At 41.8% G+C, this 19,542-nt stretch overlaps 1 protein-coding gene across 2 annotated transcripts in view; it reads left to right on the top strand.

Annotated features, from left to right (window-relative positions):
- The first annotated feature begins 2,271 nt into the window (after window positions 1–2,271).
- Window positions 2,272–19,542, top strand: part of LOC111857333 (bone morphogenetic protein 1-like) — a 45,337-nt gene continuing 28,066 nt past the window's right edge. For both annotated transcript variants that reach the window (XM_023838063.2, XM_023838064.2), the window contains exons 1-6: window positions 2,272–2,466; window positions 12,387–12,485; window positions 12,700–12,837; window positions 14,042–14,159; window positions 16,011–16,189; window positions 16,772–16,877. In XM_023838063.2, coding sequence (XP_023693831.1) covers window positions 2,322–2,466; window positions 12,387–12,485; window positions 12,700–12,837; window positions 14,042–14,159; window positions 16,011–16,189; window positions 16,772–16,877 — 785 coding nt within the window. In that variant the 5' untranslated portion in view covers window positions 2,272–2,321. The remainder of the gene's footprint in view (window positions 2,467–12,386; window positions 12,486–12,699; window positions 12,838–14,041; window positions 14,160–16,010; window positions 16,190–16,771; window positions 16,878–19,542) is intronic.

Raw genomic sequence — 19,542 nt, forward strand, 5'->3', positions numbered from 1 at the left:
GAGCTTATAAAAAGGTCCGTTTCGGGTCCAGATTGTTGTCAGCACATATACAGTAGTCCTGAAATGTCATCAACGACCTGATTAAATTGGGTATTCAGACATGTAACTCAAAATGACACAGTTCCCTTCTTAGTAACGAAGAACAGCCATTGCACATCAACAGCCTCTTCTCCAAATGAAAGATGTGTAGTTGTTCATTTAAGGCGAGATGCAAATGAAAGATCATTTAAGTTCATTTAAGGCATAACATACAAATTCCCATATCTGAATAAAAACTTGTGTGTAAAAAACTGTTCAGATTTTGTTAACATCGATGTGATTGTTTGTGGCTTTGCATATGTAAATTATTAAGGTTAAATCTAAAGGAGCATGTTTCTTTGATAGTATCACAATCTGCCGTTAAAATCTTTTTGAAATATTATACAGCCCATGTATATATTAACTGGTTTGAAGTGGAATGCAGCCCTTCAACATGCAACTTACATTTCACCAGTGCCTTCACTGGTAATCTACTTCTCACGCTCCCAGGTATAGCCTATATCTGTAATCAACACTTTCTTAGAGCAACATTAAACCAAAACATATTCTCATGTATTGGGGCATAATGCTTACAGGTTTGTTGTCCTGAATTATACTTGGGTGGTCCCGATTTTTCTCCGGAATCAGAATCTTTTTGGGTGGATTTTAACATTACATGAAACATAAACAATGATGATTATGTGAAATTAGTGAACATTTCTGGAATGCCGATTAGAATACAGGGTGTAGAACTCAAGTAGAAAATTAACCTAAATGGGTTTACAGTTAACTGCAATCATATCTTAGCCACTTATGACAACATAAATAGGCTTATGGTACCAGCATACACTAATAGAGCACACAGCAAAATTAAATAGTCCACTTTCCCCCCTCTAATTCGCATAGCTCTAAAGTACTAATTGTGTAACACTAAAAGGATGTTGAATTGTTACAATATTTCGTTTATTAATCCATTAATCTTATAACCATTTGTCCTGATGAGGGTCTCGCGGATTAGGCACATTTCACATTAATTGCTTTATTCGCGAGTTCCGCTTTCGGCCAATGCATGCAAAATCTGTGCGCTTGGGGATTATGCTGCGACAGTGGCGGTTCTATGCCATTTCAACTGGGGGGGCACACTGGAGCCAGGTGTTCTGTTAGGGGGGCAGATGCATTTGACCTTGAGAAGCAAAAGACAATTTTGAAAACTGACAAGATAGTTATTTATGCAATGCTTTGCAGTCACATTTTACAGTTTTTGCAAATATGTAGCTTGATTATTTTTTTCTGTTGTTAACCAACAGTAGCGACTTGTCCATCCTGCGCACCCGCGTTAAGAGTCCGTCATAAAAAAGTGCACAAAATTTTAGCCGACATGTATAAACGTACATAATATTTGTAATAATTAAGGCGTGGCTCGATCCATATCTTTTCAGTTCCGATCCGATTCTGATACAAAGTGCATTTTTGCTGCATTTTATGAGTTTATATAGTTTAAGAATTATGATAATTAACTTAAATTGTGCATGACGTGAACACAGTCAAAACACACGGGCTATCACCTTGGCCTCATTAATAAGGATTTTTTTCCATCTAGACCTACAAATACTATCTTTCTGAGAACCATTTTCAATAGCTATTAGAAGGGAACCCGAAGCATCGGTTTTTGAAATAGGCCTACGTCTTTTTATGTTAATACAACTTTCAGTTTCCACCCAATGATCATTGTCCTGCAAACTTTTATTGATGTTTCTGGCCTGCACTTTAGATGCATTTATGTCAATGGTGAGAGAATATGTATGTACTGGCCAATTTCTCTTCTTTTCTATGCAGTATGTAAAAGATATGGAGACATAAGGATGCTGGCTAGTGGATTATCTGGGAAGTCTTTGCAGCACACCATAATTTATCGTTATTGGGATACCAGTGTTTAAAAAGAAGATTACAAAGAATGGATGCAGTATTTTGAAATTATTTTCACTGGGGAATTCATTTTTCTTCGAGGACAGACAGACACCGGCATCGCCGTGTTCCGCGGTCTCCGCTCCGCAGAGTTTGCGAGCTGGGCCGTATGCGCTTGGCTCCCCGCCCGGCACTTAGACCGAATCGCTGGCCCAGAATAAAGACTTTGGGAAGGGGTTGTGTTCTGCTTTTGAACCCGCCCTCCAAAGACCATTCTCCCCCACCACCCCCACTGGAAAAAAAACTCCCACTTTTCTCCCCCCCTTTCATTCCACTACTTTTGCTCCTCTTTTCCTGTGTTTCCAAACTGTGCCCCAGCTTCAGCCCAGAGCACTGCCATGTATCTCCCGACGAAATGCTTGTGTTTTCTGTGCACCCTCCCCATATTGTTGGCGATCGATTTGGAAGATATTGAACCCAGCTACTATGTAGAGTCCACAGACACAGCAGATACAATCGACTACAAAGATCCCTGCAAAGCTGGTAAGGCGACAGAGAAATAACGTTTACTTTTCTGCTTTATATGGACGAAAGGCGATCAAATTTTAACCCATGAGCGTCTTCTCCTGTTCTCTGCACTTGACGTTGTCAGCGGCAAATGTTATGATAGCAAGTGTACTGGTGTCAGAGCGAAAAAGTGGATGGGGAGGAAACACTCGTAAATCCACTTCGGTTGTTTTTGTGCACTTGACAAACAACAAATTGCCCCTTAACTCAATGCAAAACATCACGCGGGAGTCTTATTCTGTTAGTGCAATCAATATGGTCTGTATGTAATCATAACGTATAGTATAAGTTATTTTACAGTGGCAAATTATCAGGCATGTGCCTCGTCCCCTTTTTCACATAGCAAAACAAAAGATCAATCTTGGAGTGCAGCTCAATAACAAGGACACTAAGTTTCAGATCTTTTGTTGACTGGTGAAAAGCTTTATCTTCTGTATGGAGCACACGTAGACAGCTGTCAAAATAGCACGTTTGAGGGCTTTGTCCTAAGTGTCCCAGTTTTGGATAGCCGCTTTTGCCACCGAGATCGCCCACTTTCTCTCCAACTTCCTTACTCTTCGCCGCGAAACAAAACGGTGTAATACCTGAGACAGTAGGAGGTTTGGTTTGCTTTCTTTCTTTGATCAAATGCTTCACTAGCAGTTCAGACAGTAACATTGTGCCCCAAACCATCAGAATTGTGGCTTTACAATTCCTCTGTGTGTCTGGAGGCTGCACCTTTCCAATGTGTTCTGCTCGATTTTTCTGGCTGTTGTGGTTTGCGCCTACAAAAAGAACATAGATATATAGTGCATTTGAGTATAAATTGCCTCTGATGAATGTGTGTGTGTGTGTGTGTGTGTGTGTGTGTCTGAGTGCTCTGTGTCTTTTGTGTGCTTGTAGTTGAATATGAAGCTGGATGAATTATCAAGTCCTTGTACTTCTCACATTCTAAGCCTGATTTTTGATCTTCAAGCTCAGTAGAGAAGCAGAAGCTCCCTTCTGACAGAGGTGCTTAGTGGCTGACCTGCACTCCGACAGTAAAGTGAGGCTGAACTGCGGGACAGTAACAGCTGCCTGATTTGTTCAGACTGAAGTGGTCCACGTTGCTCAAAATAAAGTCCTGTAGGAGTGACAAGGTTTTGCATTCATGGGCTTTACTTCTGGACCATCTCTTTGCTTTTACATTGTCTTTCTATCCAGCCCTCATTAAACCTGACTCACCCAATCTGTGTGACAGAAAATGGCAACGCTACCAGTTTTTTCTTCGTCCCTGATCCAGAATGGCAAATGCTGAGACACCTTTTAGTCTCTTTTGAACGTAGTTTGATCTCGGCGGATTTAAGTTCCGCCGTTGTTTTTTCCCCCTTCTCCTCCTGCTCGTCTTTAATCCGCGGGGCGGTGCTGTGCCATTCATGACTAGGTGGCACGAGGTTCCCCCGTTTTATTGATGCAGAGCTTGTCAGCTCCGCTGGCGTATTTATTTACTCGCAAAGGGCCGAACAGCCTGAATCCGATGAGAAGTTTCAAAATGCCAGAGTGGGAATATGTGTCTGCATGAGGAGAAAGATCCTTATTTGACTGCTCTTTTCAATCTCGTTTTTGCGTTTCTGCATAAATCTCATCCAAACTTCAGCTGTAGCCTATTATTATCTTTTCTAGTATGTGGTGGTTGTGAGAGAGATGGTTGATTATTCTTACTGTATGTCCTACAATTAAATGTTATTTTAGGCCAGGCAGCTTTCATACCTTCAGCACTACAATATAAGCTTGTGCTTACCTTGTAATGCTACTCTTTTATTGTGTTTACGTTAAATCAAATCAAAGGCAATGTGCCAGTAAAGGTCAAGCACAAGAATGACTTAAAATGGTTTCTCCTTTTTATGCCATAGAGATTTTATTGAAAAGTAGCTTTGCCTTCATTGGGTCACAGTCTACTGCTATGTTGGATTACAGGTTTGATTTATGTGAAAGAAGATGGGGAAACAGTTTGATCAGTTAAGTGCGGGCATTTGCTGTGAGGGCATGTGGGATGCTGTGAATTCCATTTTGGGTCAAGACTTAATGTTTGCTTGATGTGGCTACATTTCAGATACGTTTGGCAGCAGCAAATATCCTGGTATCAATATCGCGATACCAAAAATTAAACAATGCAATTCTATCATTTTGATAAAAATGTGTTATGCGTCTCTATCGGACACATCAAAATAGGAAGATACGTCACGTAGTGGGTGTGCCAAATTTGCACGTCGGGGAGAGACAGTCACATTCATTTCATGTGTGTCTTGTGCGAAGAGGCTACAGCGATGAGAGATTGAAGTCGTTGCCCACTGCTCACGTCTATCTGATAAGCGGTGGTGAATGTGCAGACTAGCTGCTCTGCCACAAGGGGGCAGCACATCTGACATCTTAATCAGGGGTAGGCAACCCTGATCCTTCAGTGCCAGTGTCCAGCATCATACCTGATGACTTACTATCTGCCTGAGATCAGGTGTGGTTCCTCAGAGACCAGGTAGGATAGAAAAACCTGCCTGATACTGGCAGTTCAAGATCTACATTTATATAAGGAGTTTAATGTTCATTAGGTGCGCATGATAACAGATAACAGATATAAAACACACAATTGCAATGTTATTTATTAGTTATTATGTTTGCTATTTCAGTTTCACGTCATGCCACGTTTAGCCTACAAATCTCTCTCCCCAGCAACATAAAACAGGCCAGGCTAAATGATGAACAGAATGAGCAGCCTAACATTAATGCATTATCCATGAGATTTTGTAACAGCTTAGGCCAGATTAATACCAGAATCTATGCACTGATAGTTTAATTGATCTATACATATTTCATTGATAATGTAAAAACTATATTATAGGATGAAGCTGGATGAATTATCAAGTCCTTGAACTTCACATTCGTAAATAGGCATGTTTATTTCAAAGCAATATAATATTTAAATGGGAATGTTGTACAGTATCGATTTGGTAATGTTACTGAAGTACTAAGCTGGTATCTGTATTGAAGTCAAAATCTTGGTATCGATCCACCTGTAGCAGCATTGATTATTAGCATTGATTATTCAGTATAATATAAAGAGAAAGGTAATTAAAGAAACAGATAAATGGTGAAACCCCAAAACAGGCAGGTTAGATGCAGGATGGTATAGAGGCTGTGTTTTTTCAGCCCTGTACACTGGAACCTTGCTTCAGGAGTGACACGTTCAGGTGATGCTAGACTCTGTTCAGCATTAACAGTGTTTTTTAAAAAAGCTGAACATCTGCTACCTCATATTTGCACTTGTAATGAGTGTGATAATCTTCACCATCAGTTCACATTGCCACTTCTTCAAATAAAGCTGTAATAATTACCTATCAGGAATAATAGCAAGGAAGTCTGTCACAACAGTGTGAGAAATAGACATCAGTCTTCAAGATTAGTTGTTTTAAAAAGCATTTTTTCCTAATGTGATCTCTAATAACAAGAATATGATTAATCTTAGAGCAGTTAGAGGAGATAATGACCCTGAATTATAGGTCTCTTATGGATATGATCTTTGAAGAAATGATTAACATCTCAACTCTTGCGTCAGTATTTTTAATTATACAGTCTAAATGTTTCTCATTTTTTATCCTCAGAAAACAAGCAGATATAATCAGATGCTTAGCAACGAAATAAAGAGTATAGAAGAATGTGAATCCACTGCTGCTTAAACATATTGGCAGTAATGTGCATGTTTTGAAAGTGTAAACCCCTGGCAATGAATGACTGGAACCTTCCAGATGTACTTCAGTCAGTTGTACAGTTGTAATCAGTTAATAACAGAAAAAGCTATTTGAAAAACCAAGATATATTCAACCACATTTGACATTCTACTGCAGTGGAGTTCTACATTACAGTTTCATGGTTAAAAACTCCTTATAGTTGTATGTTTTAATGCTTCAATAAGATTCTGTGTAACTGTAAGTACATAAAAACCTTGTTCTAAGTAACTTGCACCCAGCCTTATTGTCTGGTTTGGGGCCTCTGCTGTTTTCAGGACTCTTAGGTTAACCAGCTATTCAAATAATATTTCGTCCTTATAGTTCAGCCTGGGTGAACAACTCGGTAACCTTTTAAAAACTCTGGTTTGTTTCTGATGACGTAAAATAACATCAGAAATCAATTTAATATCCACAACCCTGAAATAATATCCACAACCCTGATGAAGTATTTTGAGTGTGTCTTGATGTGGCAAAACAGGAAGTAGAGTCTCGGAGTTGGTGATTCTCGGGAGAATCCTCCGGGAAACATGCATGCCTGTCTTTATCCCCCTCGGTAGCGGAGTGTGAAGCTAATTATATCCACACATGATGAATAATAAACAGAAACTGGTAATGGAAAAATAGTAGCTTTTTTTAGAAGCAGATATTTAAAATTCACAATACTCAGCTAGATATTTAATTGAACATAAAATCTTTTGCTGAAGGGTTTGATGAGGGATTTGAAATAGAAGCCTTCATTTGCCTATTTTCCGCAATATGTTCTACTTTAGATATTGCATTCAATAAAAGATTATCCATCTATCCATCCATCCATCCAAGGCTGGGAGACTGACATGGCATAAGCTGAGGAAAGGTTTTACTAAATAGAAGCAATAGTGATTCATATAGCGTATGGCTGAAGCACGCTTAGGTTTACTAGTGACCCGGTACTCTATTACTGACAGTCAGTGGCAGACATTCTGGAATGTTCTGCAGGTTATCGTCCAACAGAACATGCCAACGTGTAGGCATTCTGTACCCGACAACCTTCAGCAAAGCACAACACAGTTAAGGGCCTTGGTTCAGGTTGAGAAGGACCTCACATTTGTTCTTAACTGTCAAGGCGATGCGCCTCTGACAGTTTAAATATGCAAGTGTAAACTTACCAGCCTGTTTCAGCTGCTAGAGGGATGTGTGAGTGCAGGTGGAGGTGTCAAGGTCTTCACATAATCACCTATGTAGCTTGTTATTCTGATAGACCGTTATATGTTGGAGTCTTTTTGCTGGAAATTAGTACTGTATCACTTCTTGGGCAGAAGAGTAGAAGTATACAGATAAATACCCTGATTAATAGCGGAGACTGGATGCGATACTGGCCTTCACACAACCTGTAACAAATTGAGTTTGATGACAAACATCCATTCTGTTTGTTCTATGGAGGGATATTGGCTGTCAATACTCATGTGGTTCCCCAATGGTGAAATGAGCTGCCAAGCCACAATCGGTCATCAGACTCCCTCTCCACCTTCAAGAAGCACCTCATGACCCATTTGCTCCAAGAATTTCTCTACTAGCTACACCACTCCATGTTGCCTGAATGTTCTTATTGCACTTCTCTCCTTGATTAGTCTTATTAGGTTCTTGTTGGTTAGAAGTTGTTGTGTAGCTCCTGCTCCCATACTGCTTACACATGTACCTGGGCTTTCACTGGAAGCTCAGCGAGCTGCACTTATAACTCTTTCCCCCTGAGCGTCAGATGGCTGACCTGTGACTTGTACGTCACTTTGGAGAAAAACGTCTGCTAAGTAAAATAAATGTAATTTTGAGGTGCAGTAATTGGATCTGCATTTCAAGGAGCACGGGAGCAATTTGATAAATTCAGACAAAGATTATCACAATAAAAGGATGTGAATGGAATGTCTGGACAAAAGCTGGCCCACGGAGCTGTTACTGGCCTGCGCAATCATTAAAATAAGTAAGAAAAGGTTTTAAAATCTAAGAAGATGAACATTTTTGCTCAAAAATCTTACATTTCTTTATTTGACCTTCAAGGTTTTGGTTATTCATGAGTTGGCCCTGAACAACTAAACGGGAATAGGAAGGAATTTTTAAACTTTTCAGTGGCATTAATTTTGCATCTGTAATAATGGGTCCAAAACATAGTGCATCCAGTATGTACAGTAGTATCTTTGTATATTCATGGGCCAGAACTTAGATGGATTGTATATTACATGAAAATGACTGGATAACAAATGACAAGGCAATTTAACATGCAAAGTGTACAGCACTGTACCATTTGTTTAGTAATTGGTAATAAATAGACTTTTTATGTGATTGTTCAGGCTAGCAGACTGTTATGGGTTGAGGTGCCCAAGTGTAAATTCAGAATTTGTGGGGATCTGCTGCCCCAAACCCACAGGTTTTACTGTAATAAAAAAATATACATTAGCCATGAATTATGCACTGCTTCTATTGATCTGTCTGTATTTTTCAAATGGGAGAAGTAAAATCTAAGTCCATTATAGTAGCTGTCACGGACATGAAAATCATAAAAACTGAGCCCTGCTGACAGGGCGAAGGTTGGCTTTGGCCCCCCGCAGAACATAACTGGCCAGGCCTGGTCTAGCATCTGGCCAGCTGGAGCTGGAGGCGGGACTTATGTTTACTCGATTTGGAGCAGAGATGCACTGTGTAGGTTTAAAGCCACCATAATGAACTCTTCAGATTCAAGGCTAGTGTTAATTTCGTCAGACGAGACGAGACGAAATATGTTCGTCAACGACCTTTTTTTTCATGACTAAGACGAGACGATGACAAGACTGCACCACTGTCCAAAAACGCTGACTAAGACTAAATTAACATGGATTATTGTTGACGAAAAAAGACGAGACGAAAATGTTTTGCATAAAATAAAAACTAAGATAAAATCTCTCTTCATTTTCGTCTACAATCGTCTCTGCTTTTTCATCAGCTGTTACGGCTTTAAAATATTCAGAACGATTTCGCGGCTTCGCGCTGTTGCTCAAGTTACAGGTCTCATACTCCTGCTGAACACACAACACACAAAGCGAACACGAGTGACGAGCGACGACGACATGCTAGGTCGAAGGAAGAGGCTCGATATTTGGTCGCATTTTAAGTACAATGATACTGACAAAAAGTCAGAATGTGTCATCATAACTGACGGGAAACATTGCGGACAAAGAATTTCGGGGAAAACACCACCAACCTTAAACGACATCTTTGTAACTTAAGTTGTCAGTCGGAGTCTGTTGGGACCCAGCTTTTGAATTGTGTTGGTTAAAATAAAATGCTCTTCAGAACAGGTTAATCATTTGTGAATGTGTCTCCTAAATCAGAAATTGAAAACCAGACACGTTTAACATTTGCATTCAACAAAAATCATTCAACAAGTGTATTTTGTCAGGTAATTATGACATTTAACCAATGTTTGAGATATGTGAAACACTTTTTTTTTTACTGAAATGTGTATCAGTAATAATCTCAGTAATAATGTGTTATTTTAAAAAAGACTACAATTTTTTGACTAAAGCTAGACTAAAATATATTGAGTTCTTTTTTGACTAAAACTAGACTAAAATTAAAAGACTTTTAGTCGACTAAAACTTGACCAAGATACCTTGAGTTTTCTTTTGACTAAAACTAGACTAAAATGACGAGACTTTTAGTCGACTAAAACTTGACTAACAAAAAAAGATATGTGAATGACTAAATATGACTAAAACTAACAAGGACATTTGGCACAAGACTAAGACTAAGACTAAATTAAAAATAGGTGACGAAATTAACACTATTCAAGGCAAAATAATTAGTTTCCTGAATGTCCACAAAATGGCCCAAAAAGGAAGCTGGCATGCTACTCCGCGCTGAAGCAAGGCATCTTGGGAAAGTGACCTCTGATGTGACTCTGAGCTGATGAGTTCCTGCTCTCTGGCTCTGAAGTTACATTTTTACTAGACCAAGTCAGGAACCCAAACCAGTCCTCAGATAGCTGACCCACTTGTGTGTGTGCATAACCCAGATGACTGACCACGTTTCTGGTGGCCCGGCCTGCCTTGCTTTCCTCTAGGGGCGGTCCAGCCTATGGGAGGTTATTTGAACAGTGTGTGTGTGAGGGGGATTAATTTTGGGTAAAAACCCGCTGTGTCGCCGTGACGACTATGGAATGCTGGGGAAAACGAGTCCTGTGGCTTTGCATGCGCGGCACGTGGCTTCTGTTGATTGCCCCCCCCCCCCCATCCCCCCGACTGGTAACTTTCACACAAGCTCTGGCGTTGACTGGGAATATGCTGCTGGCTTGTCTGAGGGTCTGGAGGGATATACAGATTGATGGATTGAATGATGAATGAGTTTGTTGATGGATTGATGGATAGTTTTGTTGACTGGTGCGTTGCTGGATGATGGATTATCGAAGGCAAAGTTGACTCCCACTGCTTGTAATCATACACTTCTTCCCATTTGTACCCATATGAATCTGGTTTGTCTTCCCTTGGGTTACTGTGTAATGCTACAGGTAGCATACAGTGAGAGTTTAGCTGCGAAACGCTTGTGTAATATGAGGCTGATCTGTGACAGCTGCAGCCAGGTGTGAACTTCAGTTCCTTTAGAGATCAGTGGATGCACTTCCCCCTGCAATGCCCTCAATGCTGTAAATCCACTGACAAAAGGCTGCCAGACAATGGTGGCAGCATCGTACTGCTGAGCTATTCATGCAGGGTTAGCCCCCTTCCCTCTCCCCAGCGCCCACGCATCCCTGTCAAGGGACACCTTTTGAGCACAAGGGGCCTGAATCCCAGTGTAATTAAACAGATGGCTAATTATTAGCTGGTATCCTTGTATTCTTGCCTGCTAGCTTACCTGCCTGTCTTCCCCAGCATCTTTACTGCCCTGAAATATCCCTTGTAGGTGAATAGTTGAGTTGGGAGGCTCACTGACGTTATCCTGGCTGGAATTAGGTGTCACACTGGTTTCTTTTTCTCTCTTGTTTAAATGCATATCAGTGAAGCGATTGGCACTGGGGCCACATTGTAGCAGGAAACTATGGCAAAATAAGCTCAAATTCTCACTCCCCCGGCAAGCGTTACATGAGTTCTCTCAGGGAGCTGCGGCTCTGATCCGATGGTTCATTATCACCCCCACCCCGGCCCACCACCTCTGCTGGTCGGACCTTGTAGCTCCAGCATTATATACGTTACTCAGCCTAGGTGCTTGATGGAAGAAGGACGCCAGTGTGCCTGCGCGTGGGTATGCAGGCAGCCCAGGGGTGTCGTGGAGTTGGGGGGCGAGGTGTGTGTTGTAGAGGTGGGGATGTGGAGAGAGCTGAGCAGGTGTGTCATCAGTTTCTTGCTCTCGTCCCACTCCCTGCGCTGATTGGCTTTCGCTGGCGTGGATGGCTGTGTATTGTAGAGGTGGGGATGTGGAGAGAGCTGAGCAGGTGTGTCATCAGTTTCTTGCTCTCGTCCCACTCCCTGCGCTGATTGGCTTTCGCTGGCGTGGATGGCTGTGTGTGGAAGACCTTAATGGCTTCTGTCGTGGACCTGTCCATCCACTCGGCCCTAAATAGCACCTTAATCCCCAGGACCACGGTCGCTTGGGCCCCAAAGTGAAATATCGCCAGTTCATTAAGGAATGCCCACTGCTTCACTGAGTCCTCTCCTCCTGACAGTTACCATCTGAGGATCCTCAGTGAAGGGAGTTTCATGCTTCAGCAGTTGGATGATAACTCAACTGCAATTAGTAAAGCAATGTACAGTAAATTAGATTTTTAATAAGTGTGTTGATTAAACCCCTGGAAGTTTTAATCAGTTAATTGCCATAATCTGCTGTTTGTAATTCATACACTTCTAATGTGTTTTATCATCTAGCAAATATTGCTGATTGAACAATAATGTGATAATATGATCTTCATGCTGGTCTCATGCAAATGGGGTGTTGTAGATGCATTTCTCTGCCTGTCCTCTCTCTGATCCTGTCTTTATATGCGTCTTTCGTGTGCATGTGTGAGCCTCTCTCTCTCTCTTTCAGCGTGCCTCTGCTTTTGATTGTTTGTGGTTGTGTATCTCTCTCTGTGGTTGTTTGATTGTCCATGTTTCTATTCACGTCTTATTGACTTTGGTAGTTTCTCCGGGTGACCGCTTGTCTCTCCGTCGCTCCCAGCTGCATATCTTGGTGACATCGCTTTGGACGAGGAGGATCTCCGGCTCTTCAAGTTGGACGATGTCGAGAAGGAGGCGACTGTCAACCTCACTGGCCCAGGTGAGTCTTGGCTGCAGATCAGGGGTTAGATGATAACTTTCAGCACAGTGGTTTCTTTCAAAGCACCAGATCGATGTTTCTCTTGCCCAACTTGAACGCTCCTGTCTGAGAAACATTTTGGCAAAGTTGAGGAAACTCAGGATAACCAGTGTCCGCCCAATCTACCGTGTCTTGGTTTAGGATCATGGCTGAAAGTTGCCTTCTTCCTTTGTAGAGTCTTTGATAAATGGGACCAGTCCTAATGGGCCAAGTGACCACAGCTCCCTCCGTAAGAAACGGGCGGCGACCTCCAGGATGGAGAGGGTGTGGCCTGAGGGCGTCATTCCGTATGTCATCAGCGGGAATTTCAGCGGTGAGTTTTGAGGCCGAAGCACGTCGGCAACACAAACATGAAGCCCGGAGTCTCCAAAATCATCCAAAAACATTCATTTTAACTTTTCTGGCCAACAAGCTCTGAGCTTGTTAGAAATTCAGGCCAGGTAGGTCATCCGAAGGTATAAGGGATGGTCGCCCCATCATACCTGCTGCTTCTTCAGCCCAGGTCTGCTGCCTCATCTAAGGAAATTGCCGTGAATTACAGACATGGGTGAGGAACAAGGAGGAGTGCTTTAATGGGGCAAAAATTTCCTGCAGGACGGCTGTGGGGTTCTGGACTCAGGAAGTGACTCATAGATAAATATCCTTTTAGTGGTTTGTACACAGACACAAAAGTGGATGAACATAAATGCACAAACAAAAAATCATCTGAACAAGAAAACCCCACCCCCCTCCTGGTGTAACTCCTCTGTGCAGTTATATTGTACACTGGAGGCCAAAATCATGGAAACACTTCCAATTTTTAGAGACTGCAGAACTTTATTCAACTGTTGCTCCAGTTATTTATTTAATCATCCAATGTATGTAATTTGTAACATTCTTTGATTGTTTGTGAACATTACAGTCAATAGTAATTTTTAAAGCCTAATTCCAAAAACACTAGGTGTTTTCACAGTGTATATTACATGCAATTACGCTTTATTTGCCATTAGTAGAAGTATGAGTATTGGTACATTTACATTCTTATTTAGTGAAGCTTGGATTCCAAACGCAGGGTCAGCTGGCCTGCAGCCACCCTGGGTCAATCAGGGCTTAAGAGCCTTGCTGAAGGACCCAATGGCAGCATCAGTCTGCCGGTCCTGGGATTCAAACCAACAACCTTCTGATCATCACTACTAACCCAAGTCCTAACCTGCTGTACTTTATTATTGATGTGACTCTTGTCCCGTACCTGGCTTATCCTCACTCCCCTGGGTAGTTCTGCTGAATCATTCAGCATTTGGTATCCAGTTCAAAGGTAAAACTTCTGTGAATCAGCAGCCCTTCAGTCCCTCGAGATCCTGAGTCCCTTAACTTCTATACCTCTGTACCATAAGTATGTGGTAACAGTTTGTTTTGAGCGCTTGCAGCTCGGGGGGAAAGACATCAGCCTTAGGTGATGCAGGGTGCCGGGGGGGTGGGGGGGATGTTGAGATGATGATGGTCATCCCACTCATCAGTGATTGTTCATCCCACTCCAGGCAGCCAGAGGGCGATATTCCGGCAGGCCATGCGTCACTGGGAGAAGCACACCTGCGTGACCTTCGTCGAGAGAACAACAGAGGAGAGCTACATCATCTTTACATACCGACCATGCGGGTGAGCCTATGCCACAAATAAAACTCCTGCAGATGCCTCCAAACCACAAGTCTTCTAAACTGCAATAGTGTTGTCATTATCTCATAGATATTTATGCTAAAATTAAATTTTTATCCCTACAATTCGAAGGTTATAGAGAAATGAAATTACAGGTGGTAAAAAAAATATAATTGTTTCCTAATCTGATTCCTCTGTTGCTCTCAGCAGTTAGTTAATTAAACTTGACTAAAGTCTTTATTTAATGAAAATAGCTTAAACTGTAATTAAATCACTTTGCATTAGCTACAGACTTGCTTCAGCTATCTAATAATCTACCCATCTTCCATGCTGCAAATTTAGGCGACGTTTTCGGTGATTTCTAATGGCAAAAAAACAAAACAAATTAGGATTAATTATAGTGGGGAAAACATGACTGGATGTTTCTAAATATCTGTTCCCCCTAGTTAAGAAAGCAGCATTCATTGTTCTTAGCGTGTTCTTTCGCTGTTTGGAAGCAGCAGATCACCAGGCATCAAAGCCATTACTCTTTTGGTCCACAAAACCTGTTCACAATAGGTGATAAAGGAATGAATATTTAAAAAGTCATTTCAGAATTTCCTTTAGTGGAAATAATCTAATTTGCACAAATGGATAGCAATACAATTACAACAGTTTACTCAAATGCAACCCCAAAAATGTATTATACAGTATACTAATGTTAATCTTCAATACGTATTATATTTGTGAGGCGAATACCTTATTTTATATTGCAGTATCTAGTTTTATTCATATATGTTGAGGCCAGACGTCATTTCATGAGATTCACATTTATTTATTTAACAGATGCATTTGTCCAAAGTTACATGCAGATACACTCTGGTAAATGTACCAATTTTCTGGTTCCCCTGCAACTATGAAAATGGGAATTCTGCCTGCTAACATACACTTAGATTTCCATTTAGTTTTCTCATTAACCTTTTTGTTCAGTCGCTTGCACCACTAAACTCTGACTAAAGCTGCAGCAGGCGACTTCTACTGTGCGCACGCAGGCGTGTACATTAACCGCAGTACATTCATGACTGTACAGACTAAATAATAGCATCGCCCCCACCCATTATGGCTGATTTCGCCGACTCCTACTGTTCCTAATGGTTCCTGTGTGAAAGCTCTGAATGAAGGAAATATCACCATACTTGTGATTTTGTTATTTTTTTTCGCCAAGTTTGGCTGGTGTGATGCCACACAGGGTCATACTGTACCTTCCTTTAGAAAGCGACCCGCGTTCCCCACAGACTGCGGCGTGACGCAGATGCCGTTGGATTACGGCGGAAAATGACTCCAAAGGGGCTGATCTTTATCTTTGGGTTCCCGGGCCTTATAATGTGACAGATTATCAGAGATCCATTCTAGCCCCTGGAATCCTTAGAGCAGTGCTTCTCAGCCTGGCTCTCAGGGACCCCCGAGATGGTCCACATTTTTGCTTCCTTACCGGGAGCAGGGAGGGAGCAAGAATAGGGACTCACTGTTAGGGAGCTGGGCAGGAGCAAAAATGTGGACCAGCTGAAGGTCCCCAGGGACCGGCTTGGGAAACACTGATCCAGGTAATCCTACCTGTTAATCCCTGGATGTGCCCCTCCCCTACAGTCCTACAGTATGAACAAACACATGCACACTGCCCTGTTTTAGGGGCTGTCACTAAGCACTGACTGTGTAAGTGCACATTAACTGAAAGTCTGTGTGTTTATACAGTATCTATGTGTCTTACTGTACCTTTTATTTGCCAAGCTGTGACTTTAAAATATGGCTACTGTACAAGCCTGCTTTGCAAGCACGCTGTCTGCATTGTAACATCTGAGTGTCGCCGCCGTACAGGTGCTGTTCTTATGTGGGCAGGAGGGGCGGGGGTCCCCAGGCCATCTCCATTGGGAAGAACTGTGACAAATTCGGCATAGTGGTTCATGAGCTGGGTCATGTGATCGGCTTCTGGCACGAGCACACGCGGCCCGACCGCGACGAGCACGTCAGCATCGTCAGGAGCAACATACAGCCAGGTAGCAGATCTCGCCGCCTCACTTCCTGCCTGCGTGCTGCTGGCTTCCACTGATCCCTTCCAAGGTGTATGATTACATGCCGGATGCGTTTTCCTATTGTCATTCACAAGTACGTGTGGATAGTGATTTCTGGTGTAAAGCACATTACAATTTAAGATAACCTGGCAAACTGGATGCCAGATTAACATATGTTATATTTAATAGTCCACTGATCCCTTCCAAGGTGTATGATTACATGCCGGATGCGTTTTCCTATTGTCATTCACAAGTACGTGTGGATAGTGATTTCTGGTGTAAAGCACATTACAATTTAAGATAACCTGGCAAACTGGATGCCAGATTAACATATGTTATATTTAATAGTCCAGTGTAATATGTGTGTTGTTTTCTTAGTAAGTAATGTTTCATTGTCCGATTGGAGTGACACTTTAACAACTAGTTTTCCAGCACAATAACTTGTGTGTCATGTGATGTTACGACTCGAGCCAGTCAATTTCAGGAGTGTTGTGAATGGTGTGGTTTTATGGTATTGTCTTAATGACCTCCATCCCCTCCCCACACACTGACACACGCACTCCTCAGGGCAGGAGTACAACTTCCTGAAGATGGAACCTGGGGAGGTGGACTCCCTGGGGGAAGTCTACGACTTCGACAGCATCATGCACTATGCCAGGAACACCTTCTCCAGGTCGGTGGTGCAGTAGATGGCGCTGCGGGTGGGGGGTTCCTCTTCTGAGGCAAATTTGTTGGGACGCAAGTTGAAAAGTTTGACCTTGCAAATCGGCTGCCTTGGCGATGTTCTTTCTTTGACTGTTGGAGTTGAGGAAGTTGCTTTTGTTGAGAGCCATTGAAGATAATCTACAGTACTGTGCAAAAGTCTTAGGCAGTCAAAAGAAACGTTTAAAGCTATTTATCTAGATAGTAAGTACATATTTTCTTTGAACAAGAAACACAATTTAACATTAGACATATGCAAATTAAAAGTAACACAATCAAAACTAAGAAAAATTTCTTCTGTTCTCCAAAAAATTACTGATATCTAGTTGGATGGCTAGATGAAAACCTCTCCCCAGGGGCACCGCAGCCGTTCCATGTGTTTATCGAATTTCACCACCAGTTCACTTAATTAACTTAATTAGTTAAAAAAAGTTAATGAGATATTGATTAGCTATGCGAGATGTGCTAGTGGTCGAGTCAAAAATGCACGGCTGAACTGGATGGTGGCTGGATTTAATGGGGTGATTTTAGCAGAGGTATTGGAACGGCTAAGCTAACACACTTTGACAGGCATACGACAACACCAACATAAAGATCATTTAAAGATCATTTTCTTGGGCTGCTTAAGACTTTTGCGCAGTACTCTATCTATCAGCAAGTCTCCCTCATCGACATACACCTTTATTTTGTGAACAACTTTTTATTTGAAAAGGAAAAAGCTGACGCTGTATTGGGCAGGTTGCAACACAGATTTGCAATGCAAAGCAATACCATCAGTGCCATCTATATAATCACGCTTATCACCGTCATTATAAAGGGCAGCAGAGGTGCACTCCCAGATGTTCTCCCACAATATAAATGACATTTGACCGCTCCTCAACAGCTTTAGCCTTTGCTCCCTGTCGATTAGCACCTGTTCTCTCGTGAATAGCAATGTGAAGCGTATTTGAAATCCAGGTCCTAAACAATGGTGAAACTATGCCTGGCGTATAGCTTTTTTTCTTTATTTGTGCCGCATGTAAGCGCTTGTGCTGTGGGACAAAATCGAGTGAGGGAGTGATCGTTTCGGAAAAACAAGCCGGCCGAGGTTGTTGTACCGCCAGTCCCCAGGTTACGATTGAGATTCCCTAAGTCCGTCTTTGAGTGGAATTATTAGGAAAATCGGAAGAATAAAAATACAGCACATAATAGTTACTATTATGCAGTAATAATAAAACTAACTACGTACATCACTGTGCTGTATGTCGAGCCGATGGACCGCTGAAGCTGCATAATTTTTTCAAGAGTGCCACAAAGTTGTGCAAGCGTTCTTTATTAGGAACCTATGAATTTAACCCGAATTTTTTTTATATAATAAGCATTATCTCAGTCTATTCATTTGTACGAGTTGTCTGTAAGTTGGACGTTCTTATTCCGGGGACTTCCTGTACTACAGCATAGGGCACTAGTTAACCGTGAGGTCGCTATTGACCACAGCCCAGAAATAATGAGATATTCCCAGAACACCGGGTGCATCCTGCTCACTGCCACATTCACACACAGGTGACAGTGCAGCCTTGAAAATTAATGCAAAGTAAATTAATTGGTGTGCTGTGTTTCTAGATGCAAGGAGATTATTGTCTCAGGCATGCATGAAAAGGGTTTGTAGCGCTTTGTCTTAATACATATATGCTGTGATCTTGGGATTTACCTGTGAGATGAAGCTGTTACACAAATGTCACGTCACATGCTTCTCTCCTGGCATGTTTTTAATCTGGGGATGATCAACTAAGGGACAATTTAATGCAATTTTGCTGGAATTTAACAATGAAAGAGTCTGTAAATAAAGAAGAAATGTGACTGGGAGAGAGAAGGTAGTTTTGATATCTTGTCATAGAGATTCCACAAGGTAAAAGCACCCCTAGAAGACCATGCGGGATTCTTTAATGGCTGCCCACCCAGCAGAAATACAGGATTGTGCCAAAAGGTGATGACACACAGGGCAACTTCTGAAGCAATGTTGCCAGACAGTGCTGCTGACCAGTTTTCCTTAGGCACTTTCCCATTGATTCTGGGCAACAAATTTCTACTTGAACAATTTTAATAGGCAGTGGGCAACTTTTCGCAATCATCCAGATCTAGATGTGTTGCCCTTTGTCTCAGCTGGTTGGTGATTGCCCAGCAACATGGCTCAAAAAGGTGCCGTGTGTATCATCATCTAAAGAGGAGAGTATAGGGTGTAAGTGTTCAAGCTGTAATTTTTGTAGTACTGTAAGAGAGTGTCCAGCGACAGGACTGTATTTGACAGAAAAGTCCAGCATTTTTTAGCCGAAAAAAGACTTGTAAGTGCTGTGTTCTCTTCATTTCTAAGAATAACTTTCTGAGTTCACACCCCAGCTATATGAAACCTTGGCAACAACTGTGCTGTAGTGTTAATTTCGTCAGACGAGACGAGACGAAATATGTTCGTCAACGACCTTTTTTTTCATGACTAAGACGAGACGATGACAAGACTGCACCACTGTCCAAAAACGCTGACTAAGACTAAATTAACATGGATTATTGTTGACGAAAAAAGACGAGACGAAAATGTTTTGCATAAAATAAAAACTAAGATAAAATCTCTCTTCATTTTCGTCTACAATCGTCTCTGCTTT

The sequence above is a fragment of the Paramormyrops kingsleyae genome, chromosome 7, assembly GCF_048594095.1.
Source record: "Paramormyrops kingsleyae isolate MSU_618 chromosome 7, PKINGS_0.4, whole genome shotgun sequence".
NCBI lineage: Eukaryota > Metazoa > Chordata > Actinopteri > Osteoglossiformes > Mormyridae > Paramormyrops > Paramormyrops kingsleyae.